Source organism: Poecile atricapillus, chromosome 12 (assembly GCF_030490865.1).
Source record: "Poecile atricapillus isolate bPoeAtr1 chromosome 12, bPoeAtr1.hap1, whole genome shotgun sequence".
Classification (NCBI taxonomy): Eukaryota; Metazoa; Chordata; class Aves; order Passeriformes; family Paridae; genus Poecile; species Poecile atricapillus.
In genome coordinates, this window is record NC_081260.1 from 4,024,781 (window position 1) to 4,042,566 (window position 17,786).

The 17,786-nt window shown below is 47.8% G+C and overlaps 2 protein-coding genes across 3 annotated transcripts; one reads left to right on the plus strand and one right to left on the minus strand.

Annotated features, from left to right (window-relative positions):
- Positions 1 to 1,086: 1,086 nt before the first annotated feature.
- Positions 1,087 to 7,764, minus strand: LOC131583532 (nuclear pore glycoprotein p62-like). Its single transcript, XM_058847746.1, has 12 exons — positions 7,400 to 7,764; positions 6,166 to 6,551; positions 5,831 to 5,941; positions 5,245 to 5,385; positions 4,968 to 5,063; positions 4,440 to 4,548; positions 4,180 to 4,324; positions 3,729 to 3,778; positions 3,472 to 3,606; positions 2,971 to 3,082; positions 2,383 to 2,449; positions 1,087 to 1,305 (listed from the first exon to the last, which is right to left on the minus strand). Exons 1-12 carry the CDS (start codon positions 7,690 to 7,692, stop codon positions 1,214 to 1,216), a joined length of 1,737 nt encoding a protein of 578 aa, XP_058703729.1. The 5' UTR covers positions 7,693 to 7,764; the 3' UTR covers positions 1,087 to 1,213.
- Positions 7,765 to 7,907: 143 nt separating this feature from the next.
- DNAAF6 (dynein axonemal assembly factor 6) lies at positions 7,908 to 17,056 on the plus strand. Of its 2 annotated transcripts, none has more exons than XM_058847765.1 (7): positions 7,908 to 7,934; positions 8,892 to 9,003; positions 10,699 to 10,762; positions 11,832 to 11,937; positions 13,798 to 13,894; positions 14,712 to 14,797; positions 16,306 to 17,056. In XM_058847765.1, the coding sequence occupies exons 2-7, from the start codon at positions 8,905 to 8,907 to the stop codon at positions 16,439 to 16,441; spliced, it is 588 nt and encodes a 195-aa protein (XP_058703748.1). In that variant the 5' UTR covers positions 7,908 to 7,934; positions 8,892 to 8,904; the 3' UTR covers positions 16,442 to 17,056. The 2 variants fall into 2 exon arrangements, with proteins under 2 accessions (XP_058703748.1, XP_058703747.1); XM_058847764.1 differs by having other exon boundaries at positions 7,920 to 7,934; positions 8,892 to 9,006.
- The last annotated feature ends 730 nt before the right edge of the window (positions 17,057 to 17,786 follow it).

Here is a 17,786-nt window from a genome sequence, read left to right on the forward strand (position 1 = left end):
AAGACAGGAGACAAAATTTAATGCAGGGCTCAAGGGTTGAGATAAGAAGAGGTCTCTCGTCAAATCACGGGCAAAACAGGCTCAACTTAAGAGATATTAATTTATTACTAACTTTATTACTAAAGAAGAGCAGGATAATGGGAAGTAAAATCACCCCTCAGAAACACCTTCCCGCACCCATCCCTCGTGCCCCAGCAGCGCTGGGAATGGGGTTGCGCTCAGTTGCCGTGCTTTTCCCGATGCTCAGGGACACTGCGGGGTCCCTCCCGCGGGGGACAGTTCTCTCTGAGCTTCTCTGATCTGAGTCCATCTCACCAGCACCAGCTCTCTGCAAACTGCTGCAGCGTGAGCCCATCGCACAGGCAGCAGCCCCCCTCAAAGTGCTGCAGTGTGGGGCACTGCCACGGCGTCCTTCAAGGACAGAATGCTCCAAGCCTGAGAGCAGGGCACCTCTAGGGCTCACAGCCTCCTCTAGGGCTCACAGCCTCCTCTCAGGCATGCCCGTGCTCTGGCATGGGCACCTCCATGGACTGCAGGTGGATCTCTGCATCCCCGTGGTCCTCTGTGGGCTGCAGGGCACAGCTGCTTCAGCATGGTTCTCACCACAGGCTGCAGAGGAATTTCAGCCCCAGCACCTGGAACAGTTCTTCGCCCTCCCTCCTTGTCCAATGACCTTGTTTCTCAGACAGGTTTTCACCCTGCACTTCTCTGGCCACAACTACAACTGTGCCACAATTTTTTTTGTTGTTTTCTTTCTTCTTAAAACTTCCACAGAAGCATTGTCCCCTTTTCTAATTGGCCCTGCCTTGGGCAGTGACTTGTCCATCTTTTGGAGTCACGAGGGACTGCTTCTGCTGGACATGGTGGAAGCTTCTGGCAGATTCTCACAGAAGGCACACCTCCAGCCACCCCCACTACCAAAACAAGGCTGTGCAAAATCATGCAGAGCCCTCCAAGGCAGCATTTCTGGTACCTCAGCAGTCTGCAGGCACAGCTGAAGCACAAAGCACACACACCTCCTGCACAAACTTCATCCAGTTTCTTACGGGAGTAGGTGAAACCCAGTCCAACACCACAAAAACTGGCTTTGAACAAACAACACATTTTATTGTAAGAAAAGAAACAAAGCCAGGTCATCATTTCAGTCCTCAGTTCCCAAACACCTCTGTTTTCTGTGGAGGCTTTATGTTCATCCTTTGAACTTGGGAGTGTTTCAATCAAACGCGATCCGAAAGCTGCGCTCCTGCTCCTTGCGGCGACTCTCACAGACTTTTGTCACCTCTTCCACCTTTCTCTGCAGCACAGCTGTGGGAGAAACAAGGGTTAAACGTTACAGCCCAGAACAGAACCCTGCAGTTTTGCCTGTAGAAAGAAAAGTATTTTCTCACTGACAGTCACTCAGATTCGACAGTGGACAAAGCAGGAGGAAAACTCAACCCAAAGCATTGCCAGTAAGAGAACTTCTTCATTTTTGAATGGCAGGAGGAAAAATGGGTCTCCCTTCTAGGAAAATTTAAAGGAAACAGATAGCTATTTTCACACACATTCTGTAAAGAATTCAGGTGGCACAGGAGGTGTACCAGATTTCTGGAAAAAGGCATGTTTGGAATGTGGAGCTTAGCATAAGTGCTCTGAAAGAAAACACCTACTTAGACCCTGACCTAAGCCAATAATTCTGTGTGAGCATGGAGAACAGTAGGCCTGCTTTCACACAAGAAGCTGTGAGCATTTCACTGCACTGTAGCCATGCAGTGCACTCTGGGGCAGCTGAGAGGAGAGCTGCTTTATTCTGCCGTGCCCCCGTGTGGCTGCTACCAGTTAAAATCCAAATGGCACAAAATTCCAGAACGCTTCACCAGGAGGCACTCCCAGGGAGAAAAGTTCCTTCTTTCTGTCTTGTTTTAGTATGACTCCACTGTCAAGTGTCCACCCCTGAGTGCATCTCCTGCTCTGCACTGGATCTCCAGCTATTGAGGCTGATGTGCCTTCCCGTTTTCAGAGTGGGTAGGGTGATACCACTGAACACACACACTTCCCCTCACCAACCTTCCTGTGTAACAGGCAAACCCCACACTCTTTTAGAAGCTGAACTATAACGTCAGTCTGACAGAATGAGTAATAAGGTTTTCAAGTTCTCTGCTACGCACTGATGCATTTAAGGAAGGCTTTTTTTGGTAAAACATATCTGTTGCCAGGAGAAACTTGTCATCAGAGGCCTCTAATCAGGCACATCAGGAGAATTCAAGACCAGAGGGGACAGTGCTACTGAAGGTGAAGAGGAAGATTCCTCAGGCACCTTCAGGAATTCAGGGATGAACCACACCCACAAACATGCTCCTGCTTTCCACTCACATTCCCAAAAGGCTGCAGGATAAATCTCACCTGAGTTCTGGTCAATCCACTGCAGGGAATCCATGTGTGCATTCAAAATTTTACAGATCTGCTGAAGCTGAGTAGAGAGAGAAGGTGCGAGTCAGTTTTGAGAATGCATAAACACCAAGAGGAGTCAAAGGCAAGTTCCTCCTTGCACAGCTTCCCTAAGGCAGCAGCCACTTTGCCAGGGAAGTGTGTGCAGCAACCCTGCTACTTTGCTTCTCCATACCAGCAAAAAACCTGCACAGTTCAGCTGATATGTCTGTGGCTTTGGCTTCTTTTAATGTAGACCTAGGAACCAGCAGAACATTCATCACCTTGGGCACGGAGTGGCAAAATTAAAAATGAATGCGGAAAAGCTCAGTCTCCAATACCAAAGGGAATTTTTTACTGAATAAAAGCTTCTCAGTAAAGCCATAAGGAGCATCAAAATCAATTTAATAGATATCAGAAAGAGCTGGTTATTCAGATCTTGTTTTATGAGGATATAAAAACAGTATAAAGTATGACTGGAGTATCCACATGGGGACAAATGAAAAGTTAGAATTATTTCAATATCCTTTGCCTCTTCAGCAGTATAAAATAGCTTCCAATTACCGGGTCACTCGTGTCTGCTGGGCCTCCTGATGTGTTCAAGTGATCAATGATGTCCTTCAGATCTTGTGCCATGCGCTTCAGCTGAGCATCGATGTTTTCAGCCAGTTTGTAGCTGCAGAGCACACAGGAAGCAAGATCAGAATTTTTGAAGAGAGCTTTGAAGACCTGCTTGCAGTCACACCAACTATGGGCAATGAGAATGAGCTTCCACATCTGCAGCCAAGGCTGGCAGAGACCTGGGAACAGCAGCCAGAGAAGCTCCATCACCCACAGGAAGGGACTCCCAAGGCCTGTCTCCCTTGATTGACAAATGGGGACAGACAAGCAAGAGTGTGGAAGACTATGAGTAAAATCTATGTTGCCATGAGTAAAACAGGATTAAATATCTGACAGCAGGCACTCATGGTTCAATCCTGACACCCATCCCAACTCTATCTCCTGCTGACTGCTGTGACCACAGGACAGGGCTCATCCCCCATCCCCAGCAGATTTGTGCCTCACGTCCTCTCCCGTTCCTCATCGGCGTGCTGCAGGTAGATGGTGCCGCTCTGCTCCTTCACAGACTCCTCCAGAGGGGTCAGCAAGTCCTCCAGCTCTTTCTGCTGGGACAGAATGAAGTCGAGCTCCTGATCCAGTCTGCAAAGAGAAAATGCCAACTGCTTCCCTTTCATGTTGCACACATTGCAGAGCTGTCACACAAGCAGGCAGGACAGTGCAGAGAAGAAATTCAATCATTTCAAGCGCTCAGAGTCTCCTACCTCTTCTGATCAACCTTCACCTTCTCCACTTCTCTGTGTAACGAAGTGATCTGGAAACAGAAGACACTCCATTACAGCCTGAACACCAAGAAGTCAGCTTCCCAAAGAAGAGAGGTGCGAGGGAGAAAGCAGCACCATGCAAGTTCTACTGGAAACAAGAGACCGTTACATAAAGATTTACAGGCCAAAGATGGAATAAGGCAGGTTCAGCTTGGAATGATCCCCCTGAGAGAACCTGGTATCACAGAGTAAAGTCACAGAACACATTTCCAAGCCCCAAGGCCTAAAGACCAGAACAGACACACAGAGAGACCGTGAAAAGCACTCAGGTGGAGCTCACACCTATTTCTTTCACAAGCAGAAAGTCCCCCTCGATGGCTTGTTGCATCTATAACAGAGGCCTTTAAGGACCTGAGCAAGCAGAACGAGGTTCCACTGGAGGTCACCTCACCTTCTCCCCATTCTCTATCAGCATCCGGTCCCAGGCATTGACCTGTGTAGCCTGATGCAGGAAGTGCTTCTCTTGGTCTTCCAGTTCCAGGCTCCACTTGTTTATCAAACTCTCCAGCTGGGCATAAGTCATCACTGGGGGGGCACTGAGAGGGAGCAAGGTCAGGAAAGAGAAACACCACAACACTCACTTATTCCCCTTCCTCCTCCAGATGCCAGCATGAACAGGCAGCAAGTGGTCAGTGGTAACAAAACACACACCTGGTTGTGGAGGTTGTGGTTATGGCAGCTGTGGAGGTCACAGCTCCAATGGCACCAGTCGTAGTCAATGGCTTCAGATTCAAAGGAAAGCCAGAAGCAGAAGTAGTCCCTGGAAGAAGAGATTCAAGTCAAGCAAGAGGAGAGGACACACCTGGTACCTCACAAACAGAGAACAGGTCCAGGGTACACTGCCCATGGCTGTAGGAGCTGCAGTAGATCCCTCTGAAGGGAGCAACAGCAAATCCCAGCTCTGCCAAGAAGGGAATGAAAACATCCCTTGCCCACACCCTTGTCAGTCCCCTCAGTTCTCCTGGTAGAACCAAGAACTACCAGCACAGCCAGTTCCTCCCCTGCACCTCTGCAGCAGCTGAGAGAACTTCTAGGTTTTCACAAAGAGATGGAAAAGGATCACAGTCAGACTGTGTCATTTTCAGTTACTTGAGGGCTTTACAAATCAGAACTGCTCTGCTGCTACTCTCCCAAGTCAGGCTCCCTTCTCTTCAGCCACTTTCAGCATCTCCTTCCTACCAGTGGCAGTGCTTGTTGTGGCAGCTGTTGTTCCAGGAACTTTCAATCCAAAGCCCAGTGTCCCCAGGCTGGCTGTCCCCGTGGAAGTGGCACCAACTGTAAAGAGAAGACACCATTAACAGGTTGCATAAGGCATGAAATGCAGGGCCCCTTGGACAAGTTGTGCCCAGCCTGCTCCCCCCTCCCACTGCAGCAACAGCAGCTCCTGCAGCCACAGGGAGCAGCAGCCACCTGCTCCTTTAGTGCCCCAGGGACAAACCTGCCCAGAGAGACTCACGTGAGAGGCCCGTGGTGGTGGAGGAGGAGGAGGAGGCTGGGGCTGAAGAAGTGGCCACCGATGCAAACAACGAGGTCCCCGTGGAGCCCAGCACTGAGGTGGTGCTGGTGGTGGAGGCTGTGGTGGCAGCTGTGGATGTGACTGCAGAGACAAACAGCTCCATGTGTACAGGCAGAGCACACTGAGCTCCCACCCACCACACAACAACCCTGCTGGGAGGCTGACACAAACTGCCCAGCCACACCTGGTTCTTGGCAATGTCAGCATTTTAACCTCCTTTTCCTCCTATTCTCCCTCCACTCGCTGTCTTTCACAGTGTGCCCTCCAAGACTGCCTCCCTTCCACTGTGCTGCCCAAACAAGCACAGAACAGAATCTGGCATGTGGGACACAATCAGAAACACAGGACACAGTGTCCAGTGGCTCTAGGAGCTGCCACAGGTCACCCCTGCCAGGGCAAACTCACAGGAACAAACGCCTCTGGCTCCTTCCCACACTCCAGTGCATTTGTCTACTCCCAATAGTCAAATACTGCCAGGAGGATTTCCCAAAGCCTTGAGGAATTGTTTTCTAGAACAGCTTCCTACCTCCAAGCTTGGTTCCAAAGGACAGGGTGGGTGCCTGGCTGGTACTTGTGGTCAGCGATGCCGTGGTTGTGCTGGTGGCTGCTGTTGAAGGCAGTGCCCCAAAGGTTAGACCTGGAAGCAGGAGCCAAAGGAAAAGATGGATTTTCTTCCTCCAGGCTGAAGAGCAATTGCTCCCCACCACTGCAGACCCTGGACAAGCCTATCAGAACCAGCTCTGGCTCCAGCCCCTGGCTCCACTGTGCCCCAGCAGAAGCCAGAGGCTGCAGAGCTCCACTCCACCCTCAGATATCCCCATGCCAAAGGCTCCCAGCTGCCCCCCCAGGCTGCTCCCCCACCTGTGGGCTGCCCCCCGAGGCTGAAGGGCGCTGCTGACGGGGTGGCCGCTCCCAGGGTGGCCGTGCTGGTGGTGGCAGCAGCCGCAGGGGCCGTGCCAAAGGTCAGCCCCGCGGACGTTGCCTGTGGAGCCGCGGTGCCGATGCTGAAGCCGGCTGTTCCCGCCTGAGTCGTGGTGCCACTGGAGAAGGTGAAGCCTCCTGTCGTCCCAGACGGAGCCGTGCTGGTGCTGCTGGTGCCAGCAGAGCCAAAGGAAAAGCCGGATGGGGCTGCTGCCTGACTCGAGGGTGTGCTGGTTGCAGCAGGGGCACTAAAAGAAAAGCCCCCCGTGATTCCAGGAGCTGAAGTGACAGTGCTGGCTCCAAAGTTCACTTTTGGGGTGTTTGCCCTAGGGAAAAAAGAAAAGAAGCCAATCTGCTTGAGGCACATGTCCACTCACGTCCACAGCTTGTCTTCTCCCTAACCATTTGCTGACAGCAGAAACCTCCTTTCCAAGAGATGCACACCCGGCCAGGCCAGAGTTGTGTCCCAACTCTGACAACAGACTCCATCCAGCTGCTGTCACCTGCCATCCCTCCTCTTTCTACTGACTCTCCCTCCATTACCTCCAGCCAGCCACCCAGGCATCACAGGACATTTTATGGCAGCATACGTGAAACTGCTCCTTCTCACAGCTCACAATCAGCCTTTTTTGTTCTCTCTACACAAGGCTGGTTTTTTCCTGCTCGTCCCCATTTGAGCTCCCTTCCCACAGCTGCCATCTGGCACGCTTTGACAGCGGCAGCTCTGCAGAACCACTCCAGAACTCGCAGCCTCTCCTTAACGGCAAATCCCTGCCAAACTGCCGAGAAAACCTTCCGAGCACTCCAGATCCGGGTCAGACAGAACAAGACGTTTTATATTCGGCGGCGGAGCTTTAGCGTTTCTTTGTGCACGCGTCTCCAGCCCAGCTGCAGAGGGAAACGCGGAACATCTGCTTCCCAGCACGTGTAGGAGCTGCCCCATGAAAACACCAGCCAGGCCAGGTCCCAGGGCCCGCTGAGCCCTTGCCCAAGGCGGCGATCGCTGCAGGGCGCTGGGAAGTGCCGGCCCCCAGGGCCAAGGCTCGTTCCCTGCAGAATGGCCGGCGGAGCCCTGGCCCGGCACCGACAGCCCCCGCTCCCTCCCTCCCTCGCTCGCTCGCTCCGTCCCTCGCTCTCTGCCGCTGCCCGCGCCCCGCCCGGGCCCGGCTCTCACCCCAGCGGGAAGGCGGCGGCTGCCGGGGCCGCGGGGGCCGCGGCGGCCGAGCCGAAGCTGAAGCCGGAGGGCTGCACGGCTGCGCCCGGCCTGCTGAAGGAGAAGAGCCCGGCGGGCTGGCTGCCGCCCGCCGCCGGCGCCGCGCTGCCGAAGCTGAAGGCGGTGGAGGCGGCGGCGGCGGCGGGCGCGGAGAAGGAGAAGCCGCTGGTGGCCGCGGTGGTGGCGGCGGCTCTGGGCGCGCCCAGGCTGAAGGCGCCGCCGGGCGCGGCCGCCCCGAAGCTGAACTGGCTCATGGCGCGGCGGCGGCGGCGGCGGCGCGGGCCGAGCTCCGGCAGGCGCGGCGGCGGCTCCGCGACCGCGCGCGGCGCGATGGCGTCACCGCGCCCCGCCCGGGCCCGCGCCTTCCCGCCCTCGGCACCCATTGGTTAATGCGGCCGCCACTCGCAGCCTCTCGGCTACGATTGGCTGTTGGGGCGTGAGGGGCGGGGCCTGTTCGCGTTGCTGTGGGGACGGGGGACGCGGCCGCGGGGCCGGGGTGAGAGACAGGGGACATCGGGACAGGGGACACCGGGACAGGGGACAGCGGGACAGGGACACCGGGACAGGGGACACCGGGACAGGGACACCGGGACAGGGACACCGGGACAGGGAACACCGGGACAGGGACACCGGGACAGGGACACCGGGACTGGGGACACCGGGACAGGGACACCGGGACAGGGGACACCGGGACAGGGACACCGGGACAGGAGATACCGGGACAGGGACACCGGGACAGGGACACCGGGACAGGGGATACCGGGACAGGGGACACCGGGACAGGGGACACCGGGCCGGAGGAGCGGCGTTGGAGCCGCCCGACAGCGGGGACGCGGTGACGAGGATTTGTCACTGTGGGTCCCTTCTCCCCCAGCTGCGGCTGGAGCTGGGCCGCTCCGAAGGCCGGCGGGTGGGCAGAGGAGTTTAGGAAGAGTTCTGCCCGGTCGCTCGTAAGGCTCGAGCTGTGCTTGCTCCAAAAGGCAGCGGAGCAATCGGTCCATAGTCTGGGCACAGAGGGAAAAGGCTGGGTGTTATTCCCTCGGGATGACGGGGCCCGAGGGAGCAGCTCGAGCTCTCGCAGGGGAAGTTTAGGTTGGATATCTGGGAAGATTCTTCTCTCAGATGGTGGTCGGGCACTGGAACAGGGTGCCAGGGAAGTCACAGCCCCAAGGCTGACAGTGTAAAGAGCATTTGGACAACGCTCCCAGGCACATGGTGGGACTCGGGCTGTCCTGCACAGCGCCAGGAGTTGGACTCTCCGATCCTGATGAGTCCATCCCAGCTCAGCATATTCTTTGATTTTGTGTTCCATTTTCCATGTTTTGTCATCACACATACAGGAACTTGGCTAAACTTTTCCTTCCCAAACACACAGCAGGAAAATTGTGCTTTACAGGCTGTTCCAAGCACATTTGGTTCCTGCTTCATCTGTCACTTGTTTTTTTCCGTATAGGTGAGCAGTGGGTATGGATATGGACAGCGTGTTCTCAGGCTCTTCTCTGCAGAGCCTTGCCAAACTGCTCCGTGATGCTCCAGAAGAGGAAGATGATGATGATGATGATGATGTGGTGAGCCTTTCATAAGAGTTGCTGCTTTTTTTACATATTGTACCATAGCCTTATGCTGTTAATTAAGGAGAAGCAAATCTCTTTTTCTCCAGAGTGAGTAGAAACAGGATGAAAATCTGAGAAAGTCTTGGACTGACTGAAACAGCTCGAGGATACTTTCTGAGTAATAAGCTCTTGAGGGAGATAATGAGCAAGATGCCCCAGGAAAACAAGAAAACATTGTGAGCACAACATAGGAGAGAGGTTTAGTTTTTCAGCCTGAAGGAAATGAGAACATGGAGTTGAAAGAGCTTTATATACTTCAGCCTTCCCCCTACATTTCCCTGAACTCTGCTAGAGATGAAGGCAATTGCAGCCAGATATGAGGGGAAAAAATTGCTGCTCGACTTCTGATTAAGGACCAAAATATCCAGAGGCAACTGAGTGTATTAATTGTATATGCCAGGAATTGAAAACTGTAGAGATAATTGATCACTGAAGTACAGTAGGTATTTTGGTGGTTGTAAAATAGGGGAAGGTGAACAATCATTCTAAGGTGTATAATCTGAATGAATAATGAGAGAAATATCTAAATGTATTCTTTTATATCAATTCCTCTCAGCAGCAGATGAAAATCCCAGTGTTTGGAGAACATGCATTTTTTCTGCAACATGCAACACCTGCTTTTATCTAGGCCTGCCTGTGTGCTGGGAAGAAATATTCCCAGGAGTCCCAAAGGTGCCAACAATGTAGAAGGCCTCTGTGAAAGCTCAAAACTTTGCCAAGTTTCTCAGGATTTTGAAAAGATCATACTATGGGTAAAAAAACCAAAAAAACAGATAACAAAAATGGCAAATGCCTGACTGTTCCTCCAAATCAACAAAGAGCTGGCTAGCCCCAGTAGTGGCAATGCAAGTAATATTTGGGATAAAAGGTGTGCATATCCCTTGAAGTTTTCTTTCTGTGGGTTATAGATGTGGTCCTTCACACTCCAACTATCCTCCAGCTGTTTAATGCCTGCCTTTTAAACCCTGCATTATGGCTGTACATCTCTGCAGTAAACATCCTGATTTTAAAAATAATTTGTTTACATCTTATTAATAAAATGAATGACACTTCAGAGACAGAAATGGAAAATTGCCATGAGGGATGTCAATTAAGTCTGAGTAAATCTGGCTAAATTGAAATCTTTATTTTGATTTAATTTAATGCTCTGTGCATATGAGGCACTTTTATTGAACCGAGGAATCTTAATATATAGAGAAATTCCTCACATTGGCCTATTAGCACTAAATTGATTCATAATTAGAGGAAAATGTTGTTGCCTCATGATCTCTACTGTAAAAAGGAATCCAAATGCTGTGATGGGGCTTTCATGTAGCACCCTTGGTTTCCTGTAATATTTTCATGGCAAGCATGGAAATTCTGCCAAAATGCCATGGAAACCAAAACTCACAAAGCACATCTGTCTGTATTACTGGGCTTCTGTGAGTCCTGCTTAAACCCTGTGTGTCAAGGTCACTTTCTGCTTTGTGAGAGTGAAGAAAAGAGAATATTCAGTGGTTCAGTCATGAAACTGTTGGATAATGTTTTTTCAATTCTATCGGGGATTTGTTTGACCTTAGATAATGTGTTGTATTTACTGACATTATGGTTGTAACTGAGCTTGGCTCTATAAAAATTGATTTAAGATGTTCTTGCCTTTCTCTGCAGCCACGCTGTTCTGTTGGTTCCATGACTCCTGGGAGTGTTGGACCAGTAAAGAAAGAAACCACCAGTAAGGAGGAGTATTTTTGTGTTTTGGCATCCTCACGTCAGCAGACTGCAGCAGCTGTAGTAAGATACCACTGCAATAAAATAGTGGTCACTGACCTTTGAGATGGGCAAAGCATGACATTTCTCACAATCACACTGTAAAATTATTCCTTTCCTGAAAGCTTAACTCTTAAAACATGCAAAGAGAAGCAGAAAGGGTAATGCCAGAGCAGCCTCCAGTGGAGATGAGAACAGTTGAGTGCACAGCCAGGGGCTGCAGGGATCACAGCTGAGCAGCACAATCTCCATATAAGTACCCAGGAAAGACAGAAAGACAGTTTTGGTAAAGACTTGGCAAGGTTAATGTTAAGTTTTTTGGAGCTGATGCTGTCACATGATTGAGCAGTTTAGTTAAGAGCCCTAAGAAAGGCCAACAAGGGCCAGGGTGAGTTTTGCAGGAAAAGAACTGTGGCAAATATAATAGCTTATTTTTGCTCGGGATTCCAGCAATAACCAGATATTCTACTCTAAAAGTTTCAAGTTTCACATTTACCAGATTGCTAAAATAATATTTTTCCATGCAGGACAGACATAAACCATATTATTCTGCCAATAAACTTTCATATGTCTTAAGCACCTTGTCTGGACTGTGCCAAATGGGAAGAACTGGATTTCTATGTGAGGAGGTGGTCCTCTTGTGAATGACTCTGCTCATTGAAAATCTCATGTCAGTGGAAGATTAGTATTTCATCTCTCTACACTTTACTGATTTTGAAGTGCTAGATATTATATGCCAGAAAGGAGGATTTCCAGGAAATAAAGGTTGGGTAAAGGAGATTTAAGAAAGGAAAACATTCTCCACCTGTAAATCCTCATTCATAAGATAGTGAGGTGAAGAAGACTGTAATCATTAACTAGAATGCTTTTAATGCAAAGACTTTTCTAAAGCCTAGAAGTACTTTTCTAGGTTTTAGAAATGGCTTTTCTTCTTTATTTTTTTCATTCTTGAAAAATATTCTAAGCTTTCAGCAAGCCTTGAGGAACCGAGACATTTCAAAATGTGTCACTGTGATTTTTCTCCTCACTTACAGGTACTTTTCAAGTGAAATCTGAAAACAAGAAAACCATTTGGAATACAGAGGAGGTCCCAGAAGGATCTGAATTTGATGATACCTGGGACCCTAGAGAAAAGCCAGAGTAAGAGAGCTGAGACTGCCTGTGTGGGCTTTACATAGCATTAATGGAAATGAGAGTTAAACAGCATCTACAGCCAGCTGAAAGGCTTGTGTCGTGCAAGAAGAAAGGAAAGATATCAGTGTTGCATCTAAAGCAACATGAGAGGAGTGGTTTTAACCCCTGTCTTGAAATCTTCTGATCTCAGAACAGAAACATAGTGTTGGTTTTTCCCATCATAAGTTTATGTGCAGTGTCAGTTACTTGTATAAAGTGGGATTAGAAGGGGAAGTAGGTCAGAAAAACGATTTATTAACTTTAAAATATGCCATTTGTGTGAAATACCTGCTTTTTCCTGCTGCAACTGAGATGCATCCATTTCTCCATACTCATAAATTCATAAAGTACTCCAATGTATATTTGCATTTCAAAGATTTAAGCTCTTTAGAGACAAATAGTACTGCAGGAAGAAAAGCTGTGTGCAGGCAATTTTGAGCTCTTAAATCTTGTCATTCAATCTTAGTCTGTCAAAGCACAACTTATAACCAGAGCCTTTTCCCTTGCTCATAGAAAAACAGTAGCAAAAATATTCTTGAAATCAGGCATGTAAATTGTAGTTTGTAGAGGTCAGAAAGCCCTGAGGGACAGTCCATAAAAGCAGCTTTTGCATTTCCAATCAATGTTTCAATGCCATGTCCTGAAGTGTTAAATACTGCAGCAGATGGACTGTAGCCCATGAGGCTGCACATTGTGCACCAGAATCTTCACTTTTTCCTGCAGGTAAGTCAGGACATGAGGTTTTCAATTTCCCAATTAAACAAAGGACTGTAGCCCACCTGAACAGGGACTCAGCCTTTCTGAAAATGAGATTTTCAATTTCCCAGTTTAAACACAGGACTGAGACCCACCTGAACGGGGACTCAACCTTTCTGAAAATTATTTGATTTCACCCTCATGCACAATTGTCCTTGAAATGGCCACCTGTCAGGTACAGGACACACCCTCTCTCTATTGTGGGCACAAAGAAGATTTTCCCGTGCCATCCTTTGACCCTTCCCCTCTGCAGTGCTTCTCCAGCCTCAAGCAGTTGTGCCCCATGTTGCACAGATGAAAAGAGAGTACAAGTCTTTCTAATAGTTCATCAAATGAAGCAAAGAAAATGTCCTAAAAGGAAAACAGATGGCTACAGAGGTGCATCCAGAGCTATTAGACACATTTGTCATTGACTTAGGAATTATTACATATGCATATGCACACTGGAGATATGAAAGACTTTCTAATAGCTTAGACAAGTGATCCACCCCAGTAATTTTGCTGAACTTAGTAGGAGTAGCATATGTTATAAATACAAATTCAGTTTTCATTTCCTCGTTCATTAATTACCAAGAGCAAGGGAATACGTGATGCTACATTTTGTAGATGTGAAGGAGAAGAAAATAAATGTTGGCTGAATGCAAAACAACTACAATCTGGCTTAGAGCATTATGCTTAGGCTGCAAGAATATCCTAAAGGACAGAGCAGAGCACATTTAATAGACATCCCCCTTTTCAGATCCATTCCCCAGGGGTTTGTGGTGTTTGACTGGTTGATAAGCATTGTGTCCACTTAGGGAGCATTTCCTGCTCCTGCAAAGGCTGGTTAGGGAAACAGAGGCAGCATGGTGAATGCTTTGGGAGGTGGAGTGAATGATCTCCACCTGTCTTCCAGCTGTCTCGGTCATGGCTCTGAACAGAAACCCAGTGCAGATGGATTGGAGCCTCGAAGGGAGCCTGCAGAGGAGGAGAGACAGTGTGAGAAGGATTTTCAGTCCTCTGAGAATCACAGTCTCCTTTAGTCTCCTGCCCCTGCTCCAGTATTACGAGGCAATGACTTCTCTTTGGCAGGTATGAGATTTCATTCAAGCAGCATGTGGGAACAGAGGATGTCTTCTTTGGGATGACTGGGAAAGACCCCTCCACTGCCTGCTGTGAAGATATAGTGGTGAGCTGAGCCTGGAGCTCTCATCCCTCCTTTGTGCTCTTTCTCTGCCCTTTTCCATCTTCCCGGCTTTTTGAGGGACAGAATGTAAACACCAAGCTCTACTGCTGCCTTTGACCTCCTGTAGCATTTTCTTGTGATTCTCCACAAGAAGATTGTGGAGATTGCACACAAGAAGATTCCATTTGTAGATTTGCACTTGCTGACCTGAGGAACTCTTGTATCACCTCAAGGACCAAGTGTACTCAAGGGAATCTGTGCAAATGCATATGCCCCATATAAACTTATAGGGAATAAAATGTAGCTCTAAGATGAAATTTCATTTTGGACACAGTTTTGGTGAGGAGAGGGACTGGGAAGAAGATTTTTTTCTTCTTCCTATACTTTTTACAAGGTGTGTGGGCTAGCAGAATGCTACAATGATGACAGCTTTAAGGTTCCAGCTATCAGATCCTGCCTCATCATTATATAATCAAAGACCTCCCTGGTTTCTGAGCTCCAGGACAGGTAGAATTGCTGTGTTATCTGTCTAGCAGAAGCAAACTGTCCCTGCAATACACAAAGCCTGAGGATTTTGCTGGATGTTGAACACCTGTCAGGCACATTAGCAGCTCAGGATCTGGAAGAGAATAGGATATCAATACACATCACTAAGCTATTGAAAGCAGTCATTATCACTGTCGTATTTTCTCTGATACAAATTACCTACTCAAAACGTTGCTCTTTGATACTACTATTGAAATATTCATGAAAATGAGTTATTTTATGGCTTTTAGGGTAACATATGTAATCACAGCTTTACCTCTGCCCATCATTTCAGATTAAAATCAAGCTGCCGGAGACAAAGTACTCAGACATCACATTAGACATCCAGGACAAGGTTCTTGACCTTCGAACTCCCAAAAAGTAAGTGTAGCACAATTGATAGAAGTACAGTTAATATCCTGTTTGAAATGGGGCTTAGTCAAGCTTTTAACTGCAGTCTGCGTGGAAAGCAAAGCTAAAGATTGTACTATTAATTGCTCATGAAAAATAAATATTCATGAGCATAGTCCATTCATAGGTGTACAATCTGCTGGCTTTGAATCTGTGATATTGTCCAGTAAAAAGCTTTAGGACAGATTTTGGCTATTTAAAGAACAAGGCTTCAAGGGCTCAAAACATCTGGAAAAAATACTGCCCAAGGTCTTGAAGGACTTAGTCTAGTATTTCTAAGCACTAACTTGTACAAATGTATACGACTGAAGATGGTAAAAAAGTGCAGATGAATTTTCAGTAGCTGAAAGCCAAATTATGGACATATCCAAGCACAGATGCAGAGATGGAAATGTTACAAGGTTTCCTAAAGAGATTTCCTTTGATTTTTTTTTTTTTTTTTTAATAGGGCTATTTCAAGCCTACAAAGATAATCAACTGACTGATACACTCTTGGATTTCTCAGTCTTCCTCCATCTCTCCCTCAGTGTGCTATTCTCCTGCCTGAGATTTCCAGATAATTCCCATGTCTGTTTTGCTCAAAGTCCTCCTTCACAAAGACTGCTTTCATAAGAAACCTTAATCCTCCCTGGGCTGACTTGCTACACTGAATGGGATGTGGGAAAATCTATATGTGAATGGCCTTCTGCAGATAAATTCAAGGTGCAGGCTGTGGATTAAGGCCTAAATAAGTTCCCAGTAGACTAACTACAGAAAAAACATTTTTCTCTGTCAAAACCAGGCAGAGTCAGTTACGCTGTGCTTGGTTTTCACCCAAGGATGCAACAGGAGTGGAAGAAGGTTTGGGAATGTTAGTTTTGAAACTGGAAAATTGGGAGGAATAATTGTTCAGCTAATGACTTGCCGAACCTGTGGGCAGTAAAAGAAGTAGCTTAATGCAATGCTGCAGATGTAGGAAAACCTCAGCATCCTTTTCCTTTTGCAATTCTATCTTTTTGGTGACTCAGATCTGCCATTATATCCTCAGTACCCAGCTGTCTCTAGTCACAAGCATAGCAAATAAAAAGTTCACCATAAATCTGATGGTTGCTTGGGTACAGCTTGAACCAGTGCTGCTTTCACAAATATAAGTGCAAGTCTTCTCAGTATGGAGGAAACAATCAAGATGTCCAGTTCTACATACTGAAAAACTAATGTTCTCCCACGGATGAGTAGAAAAACTCAAAGCAACTGCTTCCAGCTCTGTAGTTCTGCGGCTGCTTCTAAGCCAGGCTACTTTTAAGTGATGGAAATTATTCAGGGCCAGTCTTGCTGTGTGTGAGGTATTGCAGGAGCCCCACAACCTGTGACAATAAGGAGATCTGTTGGAATTACATTCCCTGGCATACTGACTGAGGAATTGCAGGAGTAACTTGCAATGACATCTCAACTGCTCACCTGATCTGAGGCACTGACATTCTCTGTGTCCTCTTTTACAGGAAGCTGCTGCTGCACCTCCCCTACCCTGTGAACAGCAAGGAGGGTAGAGCTCGTTTTCTCTCTGAAGAGGAGATCTTGGAAGTCACCTTGAGAGTATCAAGGAAGTTTGATTTCATAAATTTTTCTGATGGATAGAGAGATGGATAGAGAAAGTTTGCAAAAACTAATGTTCTAGTTTGAAGTCTTTTGGAAACCCAGCTTGTTCTGAAATAGTAGATTTTTTTCCCTTGAACAGTCCAGGGCAATGTCTCTGGAGAAATGAGTCAGGAGGAACACAGTACCCACAGGTTCTAACAGCTGATGCTGTCTGACTCTTACACTGCCCTGGTTAACTTTGTGTTTTCTTCAGTCTGACACAGACCCTGTGAATCAGAAAGTGGAAGATTTCAGTTGTGTAAGCCAGAAAAAGCCTTTTGTGTGGCTGTGGCTGAGAAGTAGCACAGTGAGGCTCTGGACAATGAGTCTGGTGCTTTGGTACCATTTCAAGACTTGCAGTGTCCTTGCAATGTGCTAATGTCCTTGCTTGGTCTCCAGTGCTGGGACTGGGGCCAGTTCAGAATCTTCTCTTGCCTATTTCTTGGTGAGAAGATCAAAGTTCTTCTCTTCCTCCACATCTGAGGCTCTTTTATACTGGCAGAACAAGTTAACCAGTTGGATTGCTGAACATCTCAGCTCTTTTGAACAGTTTTTTGACAATTTGTGGTTCAGTGTTGTCTATTCATCTGCTGTCCCTCCACCTATTTTTCTGATCTTTCGTGATTAATAAAATAAGAGGTTCTAAGGAACAGTTCCAATTATCTTTGAGTCTGCCTTCTCTATATCATGTGAAAGTTGAGATAAGAGGAATTTTGCATAACAAAGCTTCTCTCAGAGGGCTGAAATGCTGCAAAATCTGTTCTTTGGCCTTCAGGTCCAATCTGGAGATACAGAGATGGGTAACTAAGGTGTTTCTTTCAGTAGCTGCTGGGCAAATATATTCATTTAACGTTGTTAGTCCTGCAGGAAATACTTGCTCAGTGATCAAAGGACAAGCAGGAGAGGACAAGCAGGCCCTGGCATGTTAATGGTACACTCAACCAAAAGCCTGAGTACTTTCAGAACAAAATGGCTTGAGTCCTGCATTCTTCTGGGGTGGAAATAGAAGGAAATAATTGACCAGCTAGGCTGCAGACAGCACCCATGCAGCTAAATTTGTGGCAGGCTGTAATGAGAAGATGGATACTCCATGATGGATTGCAGATGCTGACAGTGAGTTTCAAGGTGTGGTCACAGTACATTTGTAATATACTGTGTTATAACTCCAGGACAAATTAGGCTGATGTCTGGACATTTCAACCACTTCCCTGAAAAGTGAACCATTGCTTGGGTCAAAATAATCCTAATCAACTTCTGCTTTAGCCTTAATGCACTGGAAAGCAGATACTTCAGTTATGATTCATCACAAGCTATGAAATGTGCTGGTGACACTCAGGGGCTACTC